At 45.0% G+C, this 17860-nt stretch overlaps 1 protein-coding gene across 1 annotated transcript in view; it reads left to right on the forward strand.

Annotated features, from left to right (window-relative positions):
- Window positions 1-17860, forward strand: part of LOC137431866 (triple functional domain protein) — a 469010-nt gene that overhangs the window by 219690 nt on the left and 231460 nt on the right. The window contains 2 exon segments of the mRNA XM_078782583.1: window positions 10936-11127; window positions 15874-16005. Of these exon segments, the coding sequence (XP_078638709.1) occupies window positions 10936-11127; window positions 15874-16005 (324 nt within the window).

Consider the following 17860-nt stretch of genomic DNA (forward strand, 5'->3'; position numbering starts at 1 on the left):
CGTGCTTACCAGTATGCTTGTTTCCCTTTGGTGTCACCATTACCCCGTAACACATTACGCTGCAGTGTGGGTGGCACGTTTCAGCTGGGCTCCTCACGTTCGTTACAAGGTCACTTTCCCATGGCTTTACCACTACACGAACACCTGGCAGATGTTAGCGTCTTTCATGCTTGCAGATGGGAAACTCGGTACAGAAGTGTGAGCGTTTGCAGCTGTGGAAGGATGCTCCCAAAGCAAAGGATCCATTTTGTATAACCCGCACTGTGCGATCAAAAGGGAAAAGGCCAAACTTTTGGGGGAATTGTGGATGGGAATGTTGTCAGAACATGTGGTCGAAGTCTGCTAACCTCCGTGGGAAGAAAGGAGAAGCTGACGTTTTGGGTTGCTCCGACGAAGAGGTAACGCTCGAAACGTCATCTCCTCACTACTTCTCATGAGCTATGCCAACCGACATTAGCATAACTCAATCAACTTCCTGTTGATTCCATCAATTGTCAACGATATATCGACGATATATCCAATTAGTGATTGACAATATGCCGTGCAATTATGTAATGAATTGTAATTTTGTGATTAAATAGCAAGTTCTTTCTGTTATTTAATCTCTCAGTATTTTTGCAGAAAATTGTACGTGGCGTTTTTTCTTATTTTTTGAACCATCCAATACATCGAGCAAAATTTGAGCGACCGACGGACTTCCCACCCGACACGGCAGTCATAGATGACATTGGAAATCATAAAAAGGTGTTCCCTGCAATAATACTACAATGGCACTCAGTAGAGAGCATACCTCCACCAGATGAATATTTAACCTTTTGTATCCCAGAGTAGACCAGAAAATCACAATGCCACAACAACAAACAACAACAGGCATTTTAAGGCCATTTTCCCTGCTAGAGCGAGGGTTAGCCTTGCGGTCCCCATGACAATCTTCTCCATTTTGCCCTATTTTCTACATCTCTCCTTGTTAACCCCCTTGCCCGCATTTCTTCTTCCACCATCTTTAGCCAAGTCTTTCTCGGTCTTCCCCGTCCTCTACTTCCTTCTACATTCATTTCCATCACTCTTCTCAACCAGTCACTTTCATCCTTCCTCAACACATGACCAAACCATCTCAACCTGTTTCTCTTCACATCATCAATCACAGGCTCTATTCCCATCATCTTTCGCAATTCATCATTTGTCTTCCTCTCTCTCAACGATACTCCACACATCCACCGAACCATTCGCATTTCCACCCTTTCCAGCCTTCGTTGCTGCTCTACGTTCATTACCCATGTCTCGCTCCCATAAATCATAACACTCCTCACACATGCAGCACACACCTTTCCCTTCAGCTTCAACGAAACTCCCTTCCTCATCAGCACGCCACTCAGTTCCTGAAACTTCTTCCATGCACATCTCACTCTAGCAACCGTTGCCGAGTCTGATCCACCTTCTCCATTCAGCATGTCTCCGAGGTAGCAAAATGTTTTCACACCTTCCAGCTTCACGCCATCTCCAAGATCCAACTCAACATTTCCTTCATCTGCAGCTCCCTCTGTGCACACCTTACACTTGAATGTAGCTGCCACACTGGTTAATGACCCTCTCAGACCACTACATTTTTGATGAACCTACTCAGCGCACATTGTACATTGAATGGAGTTCACTCCGACACGCTTCCTGCACAATGCACACGGTCACTTCCCAGTTCTTTCCACCTCACCACATGCTTTACCACTTGCCATCACCTTCGTCTTTCCGATATTCACCTTCAGACCTTTTGTCTCCATACATTCCTTCCACTTGTTCATCTTTTCCTTCAGTCCATCCATACTTTCCGCAATCAACACCAGATCATCTGCATACAACAACTCCCACGGTAAACCCTCCTTTACGTTCTGAGCAAGCACCTCCATCACAGCTACAAATAGTAGTGGACTTAGTACCGACCCCTGATGCACTCCCACCTTCACCTCAAACTCACCACTGTTCCCGTCCTTCGTCCTTACAGCTGTGCACGCTCTCTCGTACATTGCCATCACTACTCTGATCAACCATTCCTCCACTCCTAACTTCCTCAATGACCATGTCACTACTTCGCATGGAACCCTATCGAATGCTTTCTCCAGATCAACAAACCCAAGAAACAACTTCTTCCTCTTCTCCATGTACTTCTCCTGCAACTGCCTCACAATGAAAAGCGCGTCTGTCATTCCTCTTCCTGGCATAAATCCAAACTGCATTTCGTCGATCTTCACTTTCTTCCATATCCTCCTCTCCAACACCCTTTCCAATACCTTCATTCCATGCTCCAATAACTTTATCGCTTGGTACGAGCCACACTCCAGAGGGTCACCTTTCCCCTTGTATAGAGGGACGAGGGTACTCAGTTCCCAATCCACTGGAATGCGGCCTTCTTTCACCACCAGATTACAGATCTCTGCCATTCTCTTCACACCCCAACTTCCTGCTGCCTTCAACATATCTCCCACAACTCCCATCGGCCCTCCCGCTTTTCCACTCTTCATTGCTTTTATCGCTTCCTCAACTTCCTTCTCAGTTATCTTCTCTGCCGGTCCTAAAACTTGGTTACTCTCTATGTTGCCATCCCATTCATTCTCTACATTCAACAACATTTCCATATATCTTTTCCATCTTCCTTTAATTCCATCTGGGTCCACGACGATTTGTCCCACTTCATCCTTCAAGCAACTCACCCCCATCACATCACACCTCTCTTTCGCTATCTGCTTTGCAATCCTGAATACCGCTCTCTGACCCTCTTCCGAATCCAAGGGCTCTCCGAACATTTTCCGACATGCCTCCTGCGCCTTTGCTACCTCTTTCTTTGCAGCCTTCTTGGCTGCCTTATAACTTTCATGCTCTGCTTTTTCTGCCCCTGTACCCTTCGCCTTCTGCCACTCCTTGAACTTCTTCCTCTTCTCGTCAATCCTCTTTCCAACTTCATCATCCCACCACCATGTTTCCGAGTGCCTCGGTGGTCCTTTTGTCCATCCACATACCTCACCAACGGCTCCCAACAGACTATCTTTCATTGACATCCAACCACTTTCAAGCTCAACCACATCATCCTCTACCCTACTCAGCCTCCCTTTTAATGCCTCCCTCACTGTCACCTCTTTCAACCTCCACACCTTCATTCTCAGTTGGTACTTCACCCGCCGAGCTCTCCTCGCACCTTTCACCCATATGCCGCAGACAACCAAGTGGTCCTGTGAAACAGCCTCCTCCCCCAGGATCACCATTGTGTCCCGGAGGTGCCCCCTATCTCGCCTACGCACCATCATGTAGTCAACGGTTGTCGTCGACCCACCTGACGTGTATGTAACAAGCTTATTATCCTCTTTCTGGAACTGAGTATTACAAATCAACAAATCAGCTCCATCAGCAAACTCCAAAATCCTTTCATCTTCTCCATTTTTCACACCATATCCGTAAACCCCATGAACTCCCTCAAAACCGTCCATACTCCTTCCCACATGTCCATTTAGGTCTCCTCCTACCACAACAACTTCCTCATCTTTCAGGTTTTTCATCAGCTTCTCTATTGCACACCAGAACTTGTCCTTCACACAGAAAATCACAATACAGAATCACATTTAATAAAAAATCATCCGTCCACAACTTTTTGAGATATCCTGCTTTGTATCGTTTTTGGCCCTATCTCCCAAAGGTGAAGAATCCGTTTTAAAATTCTAGTAGCCAGATCTTCACCAAAATTGAATCAATTCTTCCTTGTCACACACACAACCGGTCCACCAAATTTCGTCCAAATTCGTGAATAACTTTTTGAGATATCCTGCGTTGCATCGTTTTTGGCCCTATCTCCCAATGGTGAAGAATCACGTTAGAATTAAATAATTCTCATATCCGAATCCATATTCAGATCTTCACCAAAATCGAATCGAATCGTCCTTGTCAGACACCCAACCTGTCCACCAAGTTTCGTCCAAATTCGTCCTCAACCTTTTGAGATATCCTGCTATGTATCATTTTTGGCCCTATCTCCCAATGGTGAAGAATCACTTCTAAAATTCTAACAGACAGACAGACAGGGGTGAAAACATAACCTCTATCCGCCTTTGTTGGCGGAGGTAACAAGCTCTGGTGTGACTCTTGTGCGGCAGCAAGCATGATGGCTAATCGTTTTTTATGTATTTTTATGTTTGCATCTACCTTGCTGCTTGACAAAGACGTTACAAAGTGCTGCTTTCCGCATACCGTGTGACGGACCTGTACGTTTAAGGCACTTACAGCACGTGCCATAGCACCTTGTTCTTCGCCAATCGAATATCACCTTCACCAAACCTCACAAAGATGTAATTTGAAGTTCTCTTGCCTTTTACCTCAAATCCATGGTCTTTCAACCACTTTCTTCACACCTTAATTTTATGCGACTTGGTGTTGTGTCGCCACTGCTGCTGTCTCCCATTTAATAGTTTTCCTTTTTCGAAACAAACCCTTCTTCTTCCTCTCTCATCTCCCACTTCCTTCACTCAAAATGCACGAAGTTCGAATGAAAAAACAAAAGGCAAGAATGAAATTATGTCGAGGCCTCGAATGGGGGGTTAGATACCGGTACTCCTGGAGCCTCGTCTGGCCATCTTCCAGGTATATTCCTCACACATCCCCAGCACCTTGAGATACCGATCAACCTGCTGCATCCACGAGGCACATGGTCGACCTGTGAACTCCTCCACTCACGAGGCTCCTTCCCTGAGAGAATCTGGTGAGCAGGATCAGCGTCACGAAAACGAGCCACATGTCCGTGCAACGTCTTTGTCAAAAATCCCAAAAAAAATTCAAAAACTTTTGCAAACTTTCCAAACTTTTCAAAACAATAAAGAAGAAAACGTTGATAAATTTTTGAAAAGACATCATATTTGCTTGAGATCTAAATGTAGCCATCATGGAATTTAAATCCAAATTTCTTCCATTTGTTTATGCCTCCACCGACAAAGTCGCCGGTTATGTTTTCGGGTTGGCCGTCCGTCCGTCCGTCATGTGCCCGTCCGTCACGTGTCCGTCTGTCCATGATAGGTTTTCGTTGCCGAGATAACTTAAGAATGGCTGAAAGGATCTTCGTCAAACTTGGTAAAAGTGTGTTTGTATTATGATGCAAAGATGAACTGATTAGATTTTGCAATTAAGAGGTCAAAGGTCAAAGGTCCCATCAGGTAAAAATTCTGTTGCCGTGCTAACTTGTGAATCAGTGATGGGATTTTGTCCAAACTTTGTATAATTAAGTATATATTATGATGCAAACATGAACCCATTAGATTTCGGCATTAAGAGGTCAAAGGTCAAAGGTCCCATCACGTAAAAAAATTTGTTACCGAGCTAACGTGTGAACCAGTGATGGGATTTTGTCCAAACTTGGTATAATTAAGTATCTATCTATAATTCCAGTAATCTCTGTGTGTTTGTTTGTACGTTTGTACGTTTGTACGTTTGTACGTTTGTTTGTTTGTCTGTGACCGCTGTTTCTCGACAACCACGGGTCCGATATACTTTAAACTTGCCAGGTATATTGCTGGGGACCCGAGGATGTGCCTTTTCAAGGTTTGAAATTAATCGGACACGTACTTACCGAGCTATGGCGATTTAGCCGTTCGCCGTTCGCTTTGGCGTTGCGAATGGACCAAACCATTGCATGTAAATAGAGGGGGGGGGGTTCTGTGGTCGTTGCGAATGGACCAAACCATTCATGTAAATAGAGGGGGGGGGGGGGGTTCTGTGGTCGTTACTGCCACGTGGTTTCAAAGTTTTTTTTTGTTGTTGTTGTTTGCACGCATGTTTTTTTGCACCCACGTACGGGCACGCCCTAGGATGTTTACACACACACACCCCTACACAAATTTTTTTTTTTTTTTTTTTTTGGCAAGGAACGGGCACCCACGTACGGGCACGTCCTAGCTTATATATAGTACGGGCATGCCCTAGTATATAATGATGCAAACATGAACCAATTATATTTTGGCATTAAGAGGTCAAAGGTCAAAGGTCCCATTCGGTAAAAATTCTGTTACCGAGCTAACTTGTGAACCAGTGATGGGATTTTGTCCAAACTTGGTATAATTAAGTATATATAATGATGCAAACATGAACCAATTATATTTCGGCATTAAGAGGTCAAAGTTCAAAGGTCCCATTCGGTAAAAATTCTGTTACCGAGCTAACTTGTGAACCAGTGATGGGATTTTGTCCAAACGTGGTATAATTAAGTATATGTAATGATGCAAACATGAACCAATTATATTTCGGCATTAAGAGGTCAAAGTTCAAAGGTCCCATTCAGTAAAAAATCTGTTACCGAGCTAACTTGTGAACCAGTAATGGGATTTTGTCCAAACTTGGTATAATTATATATATATTGTGATGCAAACATGAACCAATTAGATTTCAGTGTCAAAGGTCAGAGGTCATTTCAGGTAAAAATGTGATACTTGAGAACAGCGAAAAGGATATAAGTCAAACTTGGTACAAATATCTTACTATAATTCACCAAATGTCTGTCCGTCTGTCTGTCCATCCGTCCGTTTCCAGGTACCACAAAAAAGGCTGAACCGATCACAACAAAATTTTGGGTGGGTAATCCTGGGACTCCCTGGAGTAAAATAGGCTATATTGTTTTTCCAATTTTAGCTTTGGTCTCCAGCATTTTCAGGTTTGGACTCCCACCTAACGTTATTGTCCCGGGTACCGCAAAAACGGCTGCGCCGATCCCAACGATATACCTCCTTGCCCGTGGGATTCCCACGGTGACCCCACTAGTGTATAATAATGTAATAACAGGAATATCGGTCGACGTCCCGACGTCGAAGAGTGCCGGCCAGTTTTGTCATATTTATACTCATTCATGACTTTTTTTTCCCCTTCAGCTTTCCATTCATTAATGGATTGAAGAGGCCATTGTAATTGGTCTCTCAGTTCTTTTTTCTTGAAGACATGATCGAGGCTCGTTGAAGAGCTCGAGCAGATTAGAAGGGAACAAAATGGAGAGGGGGAAACACCAACAGCAGAGTATAAGTGAGATTAAGAGTGAGATCAAGCGGAAGGGGGAGAAGGACACATGGGAGTAAACAAGCTGAATGAAACACAGCAAGAAGAGGAAGTGGAAAGCAGGAATGAAACAGAAAAGGAACCAACCAACCAACAACTAATGAGCGAAAAGAGGTAAGGGAGAGGGGGGGGGGGGGGGTTGGGGGGAATCACGATGAACTGAGAACTCTGAGAATGGGGTCATTTGGGATAGAAGAGATCATGAGTATGGATGTGGGATGACCTGAGGTAGTTATGAACAGGTGTCTTGAAGCTAAAAGAGGCCAGAGGGTGCACGATCAAAAAGGAGGCGGTAGAATACAGAGAGGCCACCAACCTGCCCGCAATGTGAAAGTAACAGACCTAGACACTCGGCTTTGTCGTGGGATATCCCGATGATTTTGAAGGCCTTGTTTTCCAGGGCATCAAAAAGGGCAGGGGTGTGGCCCAAATGTGAGAGCAGTACTCCATCTAGCTGCGAATTGACGGCCTTGTCGGTTGTTTGAAGTGAATGAAATGAGTGTGTGAATTGGCATGCAGATCTACTATAATATACATCATCTATTCCCAGATCTAACCTAATCTATATACCGCGATGACATTTTGTACCTTAATGCTCAGTAATGAAATTTGAACAAAGTTGTCTAATTTAACCAAAACAAGTGAACAATGCACAGATTCTGTGTGGCATCTATGGACACAGTAAATTGTTCAAGATAACATTTGCAACATTTCTCTTCGGCCTTGCGGTGCATCCCAGACCTCAGGGTCAGCACGTCGGCCCCGGCCATCTGAGTCGCATTTTTGAGGTGACCAATCAAACCTGTGGCCTGAGGTCATACATGCAAGGCCTAGTTCGACTAGCATGCCTGGGGCAGCCTTCGGCAAAGATTGTCAAAGTTGTGTAATTTAACCAGAACTTTTTGTCTGTTTTGTCCATAAGTTCATTTAATATCTTTACTTTGGATTATGTCTAAGTTAACCATGCGTGGTCGTGATGGTGTGTTTGTCTGCACTTAGTCTACTGTAATCCCTGCAGTTCATTCCAAGGCAAATATCATGACCCAACTTGTACTCCATAACCCTGACTGACCCCCCCGCCCCCTCCAACGATTGCTCGATATGATTGGGGCCGACACTGGTTTCACACAGTTTTGTAATCTCGCCTTCACAAATCAGGATTTACCAAATTACTGTTCAACCTGTTCGAGGAATCGTACTTATTCTGCACTGTGTCTTATTGCGAACCATGTTGGGTCACCTGATCAAGATCGGGTTATTTAGGCTTTCTTAGACCAACAAGAAGATTGATGTTTAAAGCAGTAACAAAGTTTAAACCGTTATTCACCATGGCAATGTTGGGCCAAACGGTCTTACTTCCTTGTTTCAGGTCGGTTTATCCTCAGTCTCAAGTTGTCGAGCAATGCGTTGTGTCTTTATTCTGTTGATGTGTTTTTGCACATTTCTCAGTCTAATGATGGTGATGAGTCTGATGTCTCTTTGTTTCTTCAATGCGTCTTTTCTTTGTTTGTTTGTTTTGATGGAGATGTACAGTATATCTGACAAGTAAACTTGTTTCTGGAAAGCAATTGAAGCCGATGAATTCACCTTCAAACGCGACTCAGAAGGGCCAAGCCGTAAGCCAAGCTCCACTCCTCCAATGCACCTGACCTACGACGCTTGATCAGCTGGAGGGGTGTTATTTTTCGTTTTAACGTCGATGTGATTACTGTGAAATTGTTGTACATTAATTGTCATTCGGCATACGGAATATAAATAATTATTAAATGCAATTGTCTCTATTCCCAACAAATAATTATTTCAAATCGGACACGGAAGTGCCAAGGCAAGGCATAAGCCAAGCCCCTCTCCGCACCAATCATCCAAAACGCCGTTATTTTTTGTTTTAACTTCAATTTGATGAAGAGTTTAAAGTTTTTATTTTGACATTGACCTTCGGCGTGTGAAAACAATGTGGTGCAGAGAATGTTGGGCCAATTGGCCCAGTGGTATGGAATTGTATATAAATCAAAGAAAAGGCTTCACACACACACACACACACACACACACACACACACACACGCACACGCACACACACACACACACGCTCACACACACTCAAGCACACACACACACACACACACACACACACACACACGCTCACACACACACATACACACGCACACACACACACACACACACACACACACACGTACATTTCACCAGATTTGAACTTCCTGTCTTTGTACATTTACCTTCTGTACTTGCTCTTGAATATACTGTTACATTTGCAGGAATGTATGGGGTAGGCAATGATTACCTCAGTCCAGGTAGATTTGTTTAGGTAGTGTGCTCCGAGTGTCATGAAGAAGAAGAACCGCATGTACATCAGTAGGAAATTCGTTTAAACCGGATGTCGTGAAAGCGCGTATCTTTGTTCCCATCACGAGGGGTGGGGTTATGTGAATTAGTTAGCGATTATGGGTAATTAATCCCCTGTATGTAATGGCCTCTGTTAATTTTCCTCTGTTCCTTATGACACCAACAGCACACACACAAAGCCAGGCAATTGCACATTTATAACACTAAATAAAAGCGACCGGAACCGGGACATTCAACCACCGCTGGTGCCGCAGCCATCACATCGCAACACAAGCAGGCAGGTCCGGAAGGCCACGCCCCCGAAGAGCAGTGATTTGCCAGGACACCAAGAGCGATGAGATGGCACGAGCCGATAGGAGCGGACACACAGACGTCGTAGGATGACTTCAGAGCCTTGAGTACAAAGGATTGTGTCCCCGACATTTTGTCTGCTTGAGTGAGGGACATTCATTGCGAACGGTCACGATTTTGTATATCTCTCCGAGCTGGCCTCCATAGCGAACATAGACATATACGGCTTTCGGCATCTGGAGTTCATAAAGAACAGTCACGCATATGGTGCCTATTGAGCTGGATTGGAGATGTTGGTGGAAGATGAACGCATTTGCGTGCTCTCTTGGCATGGGGTTCCAATTGAAGGCATGGCCGTTGGTGAACAAGATCGACGGGGACAATCAGGGGCATGGCCTGCTGACTTCGCGCTCAGCGGGAGAGGAGCGGACTGCACAGCGAGGCCTCGTTCCCGCTCATGGCAGTGCAGCTTGTGGTTCCCACGCAAGGACGTGGAGGCCTGTGACGATCCGGGACGATTCCTGACGAGGTTCGAGAGCCGCTCAGAGCTAAGTGCCCACACGAACACATATTTATTTTCCAGTTATTTGTTCCCTTTGTCTGTGTTCGAGTCTGTGTGGGGACGTCCCATTTAGGAAACATAGTTTTTATCGTGCATTATTTGTTACCGGCATTTCTTTAATAAAACCGGTATTTTTGTGCAGTTGAATCCTGTGTCGGTTGTGAATTAATCATCTCAGGTGCAAAGACGGCCGGCGGACCCGTGCAGGTAAGCGTTCGTGCCCCCCCCGCCCCCCCCCATCCACCATTGGATTGAACGCCTTGGAGTTAACGCTCGTTTGGTCATCCGTATCGCCCTGCGGTGTTCACTACAAGGTAGACACACGACAATACTTTCCAGTGTCTCATTTGTGAATAATTTACAAATAGATGTTAAACCAATTTCACTCATTCTGGGAGTTTGTTCTCTGTTAAAGCTCAAACTCCACGTGAATAGTCTGAACGAATTAACTGCAATTTGAGAAAATTATCATTTTCGTCTATTGTCGGATATTGTTCATGGACGTAACGGTCAGTATGAGTTTATTCAGATAATTTCCGGATCTAAATTTCCCAACCTGATCTAAATAATGGTGACCTTGTACCATTATTCATGTTTTTTATGTTGTCAGCCTGGACAGAGAGGTTGATCATGGGTGCCACTTCTCTTTACAGAATGTTTACGTGAACATCAGTCGCATCATGTCTGTGGGGTCAAGGCTGGCCGAAGCGGGACATTACGCAGCGCAACAGATCAAGCAAATATCGGCGCACCTCGATCAGGAATGGAAGTGCTTCGCTGCAGCCTTGGATGAGCGTAGTACTCTGCTTTCCATGTCTGCGCTGTTCCACCTGAAGGCCGAACAGGTTAGTTACATAACAACAAAGGTTAGTAACATGACAAATACGTCATGAGTAGTGCATTGTTTTTGTTATGGAGACTGGTTTTGTCTTTTATTTTTCTGCGGTGCGTTTCGGGGCACATAGGAAAATACATTTATGTTATTGATGGAAACGCGATCAGTGTTTAATGGATGAAGGATGTATCGAGTGTTGTATTGGAGGAAATCTATAAAATGAATGAGATTGTTCAATTACTAGAAATAAACTCTCTCTGGACTCCTCTCCGACTTTATCGGTCTGGACTCTCTAGACTCCTTTCGGAGTGGAAATAAGACTCCTCTCCAGCCTTGCCCCCCCCCCCCCAGCTCTCTCTGGGCTTTGTCCCCCAAATATTCCTGCAGGACGCACAAGATCTGCCAGTAACCCTCTTCTGGTGAAACTGCCAAAATCAAGACTCTGCTCACCTTCACTCTTTCATTCCTCTTTTCTCCCGCCTCTGGAACAAACTCCCTCACTCTCTTCAATCCCTCTCCTCCCTCCAGGTCTTTAAAACAGCTGTTCACTTCCATCGCTTCTCTTCCCCCATCCAAAACCTTGATCTTTTCTACCCCCGTTAATTCACCCCAGATACACCTTTTTGAAATACCGACTTCTTTCCTGGAAGTCCTAGCAGTGTCCATGTGTTTTATACCTGTCCCACCCTCCCCCCCCCCCCCCTTCCCATGCCTCCTCCCCCCAAGCCCTCTCCCTCCCACAGATCTCGTGATGTCCCTGTTGTCTACTGTTGTACTTGTGTGCTTCCCTCTCTCTCCCAATCATGTCTCCCGTATCCTTTATTATATGTTTTATGTGTCCGGTTGTTTTTTTGTGATTCATATTAGCTCTTTCACGAGCCTCGATGTTGTATTCCAAAAACAATTGGGGTTTATACGTTATAGGGGGGGGGGGGGGGGGGGTGCTCCCCAAAATAAGTATTTGCTTCCTTCTCAGACTACACACGCAATTTCGATGAAACTTCACCACAACCTTCATCACCCATGATGTACCAATGTTTGTTCAAGGCATTAGAAAATTTGGGGTCTTAGGAGGTATATGGGGTTGGGGGAGGGGAGGTTGCCCTCCAAAATAGGTATTTTTTGTCTTTGTTTGTTTTCATTGTTATTATTATGTTAGTATGATTCTACATGCTGCCCTGTCTTCCAGCAACCATTGAAATTGGTTTGAAATACCTTTAGTCGGTGCAGGTGAGCACCTGGGGATTGGCCCTATGTTTATCCTCACTTCCTCATTGGTTACTATCTGTAAACAGAGAATCCCAAGTATTCTTCTTTCTTTCCTTTCTTCTCTTTCTTTGCAACAATTACAATCGCACTGCATTCCTTCATTTCTGAGCCAACTCTCTCCCAATGTGGCATGGGGGTACCTTGTCTCAACAAATCCAGACTTATTTTCTTATTTTGTCCTTCTTCGTACCGCGGAGCGAAAGGGGGACTATGGTTTTCCCCTCCGTCCGTGTGTGCATCCGTCCGTGCGTGCGTCCGTGCGTGCGTGCGTTCGTGCGTGCATAAGCGAAAGACCAAATTCTAATTTGGTGTGTGGGTGCAACGAGGCATATGGAAGAACCTTATTGAAAATTAGGTCGCCACGTCAAAATCCAAGATGGCCGCCGCCATGTATGTCTGAACCTTGTGAGCGAAATATTTCCCTACGTCCGTGCGTGCATGCATAAGCGAAGGACCAAATTCTAATTTGGTGTGTGGGTGTAGCTAGGCATATGGAAGAACCCTATTGAAAATTAGGTCGCCACGTCAAAATCCAAGATGGCCGCCGCCATGTATGTCTGAACCGTATGAGCGAAATATCTTGAAAAATAAATGAACTACTAACTTCTAATCTGGTGTGTGGGTGTATCTAGGCATAAGAAAGAACGCTATTGAAAATTGGGACCCCACGTCAAAATCCAAGATGGCCGCCACCATATATATGTCTGAACATTGTGAGCGAAATATTTCCGTCCGTCCGTGCGTGCGTGCGTGCGTCCGTGCGTGCGGACGTCGTGCGTGCGTAAGCGAAGGACCGAATTCTAATTTGGTGTGTGGGTGCAACTAGGCATATGGAAGAACGCTATTGAAAATTAGGTCGCCACGTTAAAATCCAAGATGGCCGCCGCCATGTAGGTCTGAACCTTGTGAGCGGAATATCTTGAAAAATAAGCGAAGTACCAACTTCTAATCTGGTGTGTGGGTGTATCGACGCATAAGGAAGAACGCTTTTGAAAATTGGGTCGCCACGTCAAAATCCAAGATGGCCGCCGCCATGTATGTCTGAACCTTGTGAGCGGAATATCTTGAAAAATAAGCGAAGTACCAACTTCTAATCAGGTGTGTGGGTGTATCTATGCACAAGGAAGAACGCTTTTGAAAATTGGGTCGCCACGTCAAAATCCAAGATGGCCGCCGCCATGTACGTCAACCTTGTGAGCGGAATATCTTGAAAAATAAGTGAAGTAACAACGTCTAATCTGGTGTGTGGGTGTATCTATGCATAAGGAAGAACGCTATTGAAAATTGGGTCGCCACGTCAAAATCCAAGATGGCCGCCTTGCGTCTTCCACTTTGTCAACGCACATCACTTCACCGACGGGGGACCTAGGCGCAACGCTTGTTGTTTCTGATTTAGGGCCCAATTCCGATGTTAAGGGGTCAAAGATTAAACTAAAAATCACACATTTTGCTTTGGTATTCCCTTGCATTTGAGTCCATGGAGATGTGGTTTAGCACAAAGGTGCTTTCGAACAGCCCCTATAGCAATGCCTAGAAACATTTCGGGATAGAGTCACTTTTGGGATTTTACAGGGGTCATATGTCATAATTGGTCGCAAAATTTGAGTTGTTTGCTTTCCAGGCCTCAATTTACATCAATCCTGATAGGATTCGGTAAAACGACATTTTCCCACAGTCCAGACAAAGAAAGGAGGTCTTTCATTTTCACAGCAGTCAAAGGCCAAAAATTGTCACGTAATTCCTTGTTTTCGGCCTGCTGAGCCTTTATCTTTATATTTGAACTAATTTAGACAGAATAATAATAATTGAACTAGTTTTGTACTTTTTTTTAACCTAATTGAGTCTCGTGGAATAGTGAGGTGACAGTGGGGTAGTGGGGTGGCAAGGAGGAGATAAAACAATCAGGAAAAGAGGAAGGGGAGTAAACACCGTAACGGAACACTGTAACCACCGAACAAGGATACACAGATCCAGTAGAACAAGTGAAGGTGTTAACATGTGAAGGTTCAATAGCTGTTCGGGAACAGGTATCCTCAGCTTTTGAAGATGGTTTTTCAGAGCGAAGAAGATCATGTCTGGCCGTGAAGGAGCCGGAACCAGAACCCACTGCTGATGAACCCTTCCTTTCTCGATTCCCTTAAATATCTTTTTCCCATCGGGTTTTATCGTGGGTGGGTAATGCGTTATCGGTCCTCCTGGTGCGACGATGAGAGGTGTGTGGTTTTGAGTCATTGCTTGCCCAGGTGTCTTGTCGCCCAGACATCATCGTGCGTCGCCAAGACGTTTATAGTGTTTTGTCAATTGCGCATTCGCTGTGTGCCGCTGATACAAAAACCATTTCTGAAAGAAGTCACCAACATTCACCACTTAATAAGCAATCCTGTGTAACACATATGTACTGATAATCGTATGTCCTGTTATCGATATGCGGCGATCGTTCTGCGTTCAGATGTGCGGGTCTTTGGATGCCTCAGCAAACCGAACCTTGCCACACTCGCGGTGTCGTCGTGAATGATGTACGTACAGGTATCTGACATGCTGGAGCTATGAAATGAAGTCAACGATGACCATATTTACTTAAATTAAAGACTTTTCACTTTAATAGGTAACTCGTGATACCTTCTCCTTGGTAATAGGTACTGTAACGTAAATAATTTAAACCGTCGATGCTGCTCTTGCTATAACAACAATGACCGACCACACTGTGCTCACAACCTGCCACACAGAATACGTGTTATTTTCGCCTCCTTTGTCCTCTCACCTCCCTCGTCCTCGCTGCTGGAAGGTGTTATATAATTAATCTCTGAGGGTCTTCACGGTTTGGTTCAATATAAATTACGAATCTGACGGACAGCTGCGTCTGGTCGCAGGTAACTGGTGCACCCACTCTGAACAGGATCTGCAGGAAGGGTTATGTTATTTATCCTCTCTGGGATATATAGATTACAGTAGATCTAGGCTCAGGCCTCAAGAACGTTAGGGGTGTGTTCAGTTACCAAGTTTCTTATAAAGCGCTCGCCAAGTGGCTTAAGCATCTTGATCGTTGAATGATGAAGTTCACCATTACATCACCCAAACCCCCCCCACCCCCAAACGTGACCCATGATCTTTGATCCATTGTGTTATTTTATAACCCTCCCTTCAAACAGGTTTCACTCTTTTTCTCTGATGAAGGGCGAGCACTCAAAACTTGAGCAGCACCTGTGCTAAGCCGTCTTAATAGATTACCTCCCACGGCAGTCCGCCGATGGAGATCGACATTGGCCTTCACAGGGAATAGTATTCCGTTGTTTTGTCCGAAGATTGTTCCCACTGTGTTATTTTATGACACTGATGTCGCCATTTCCTTTTCCTGATGCCCTGAGATGACGTAATTGTAGGAAATGATTTTAAATCCCATGAAAATCATTGCGGTGGTTCACGGGCTGGTATTCAGGGTTGGTATGAAAAGGTTTTGTTTTCTTTACGTGTGACGGTCTGTAAACAGTACCTGGCCAGTGTGGACTCGTGGTGTAAAGCTTGCGGAGATGGTGAACTTCCCACCGAGCTGCAGGATCTCGAAGATGCCATTCACCATCATCAGTCACTGTACGACCAGGTTGCCCAGGCCTATGCAGAGGTGAGATTATTTTGACGCATTAATACCCACTGCGGCCAGCAAAGGTACTTCATTATGTTGTTCCTCTCCAAAATTCCCATCATTCAGAGATTCTTTTTTGAGGAAGAGAAAAAGATTTATTTTACTTCAAAGTCGCAAAAGTAAGAAAAAAGAAAACGTGTTTCGATTGATCACTGCATTGAAACGGTAATCTTGCCCCCTCCCCCCCCCCCCCCCCCCCCCCAAATAGGTATTTTTTTGGTTTAAAGTCTTATGATGATGTTAGTATGATTCTACCTGCTGCCCTGTCTTCTAGCAACCATTGAAATTGGTTTAAAATACCTTTAGTCGGTGCAGTATACCGTTTATTCTACCAGGTGAGCGCAAGGGGTATTGTCCCATATGTTTTTGTAAACAAAGGCGAAGCTCGTGTAAGAGCTAACACATAAAACACATAAAACCATAAACAGAAACACACATGAAGCATATAATAAAGGGAGCGGGAAGCAAAAGAGGGAGAGAGAGGGAAGCACGACAACAGTAGAGAACAGGGACATTGGGAGATCTGTGGGAGGGAGAGAGCTGGGGAGGGGTACACGGGATAAAGAAGATTACACCACTCGGACTTTCACGTAAGAAACACAGAATTTGAAAAAGGTGGATTTGGGGTGAAATTACCAGGGGTAGAAAAGATCAAGGTTTTCGATGGGGGAAGATAAGAGATGGTGGTGAACAGCTGTTTTAAAGACCTGGAGGGAGGAGTGGGATAGAAGGGAGTGGGAGAGTTTGTTCCAGAGGCGGGAGAAAAGAGGAATGAAAGAGTGAAGGTGAGCAGATGAAGAAAAAGGTGGATCTGGGGTGAAATTAGCGGAGGTAGAAAAGATCAAGGTTTTCGATGGGGGAAGATAAGAGATGGTGGTGAACAGCTGTTTTAAAGACCTGGAGGGAGGAGTGGGATTGAAGAGAGTGAGGGAGTTTGTTCCAGATGTGGGAGAAAAGAGGAATGAAAGAGTGAAGGTGAGCAGATGAAGAAAAAGGTGGATCTGGGGTGAAATTAGCGGAGGTAGAAAAGATCAAGGTTTTCGATGGAGGAAGATAAGAGATGGTGGTGAACAGCTGTTTTAAAGACCTGGAGGGAGGAGTGGGATTGAAGAGAGTGAGGGAGTTTGTTCCAGAGGCGGGAGAAAAGAGGAATGAAAGAGTGAAGGTGAGCAGAGAGCCGAGATTTTGGCAGTTTAACCATCAGAGGGTTGCAGGCAGATCTTGTGCGACCTGTAGGAATATTTGGGGGACAGAGCCCAGAGAGAGCTGGGGGGGGGCAAGGCCGGAGAGGAGTCGGTAGCAGACTTGTCAGCATGAACTCGTTGTTTCGGTAAATATGCCGTCCTGCAGTTAGGGCATTGAGCTTGGTGTCCCCTCTGCTGGCATCAGCTTGTAGATATTGAAGATATCTCTTTGTCTTATGATAGAAGTAACATGGTGAAGATGGAAGTGCCTAGGCTAGTAACATGCTGATATCATGGCCAAATGCTAAAGTCTTGTTTTATTCTCTGGAACGATTTGCATTGCAAGCACAGCTTCACCCCCCAGAAATGATGCAACTTCTACAGTCAGGTGCTTCCTCTATGCAATAGGAAAATGAAGGCATCATTGACCGAGAACGGCACTCGGGAGAGCGCTTTCCTCCGCAAGGCCGAAGAGCGTACGTTTTGTATCCCACTGGTAGGCCGGATCTGCATCCGGACCTGAACCACAATCTAATCGGCTTGTTCTTGTCACCTGCCCGACTCCTCCCCCTAGTTTTGTCATAATCCCTCCATGACTTTTTGAGATCTCGTGCTATATATCGATTTTGGCCCCATCTCTCAATTGTGAA

Source organism: Myxine glutinosa, chromosome 7 (genome assembly GCF_964187855.1).
Source record: "Myxine glutinosa chromosome 7, kmMyxGlut1.1, whole genome shotgun sequence".
Classification (NCBI taxonomy): Eukaryota; Metazoa; Chordata; class Myxini; order Myxiniformes; family Myxinidae; genus Myxine; species Myxine glutinosa.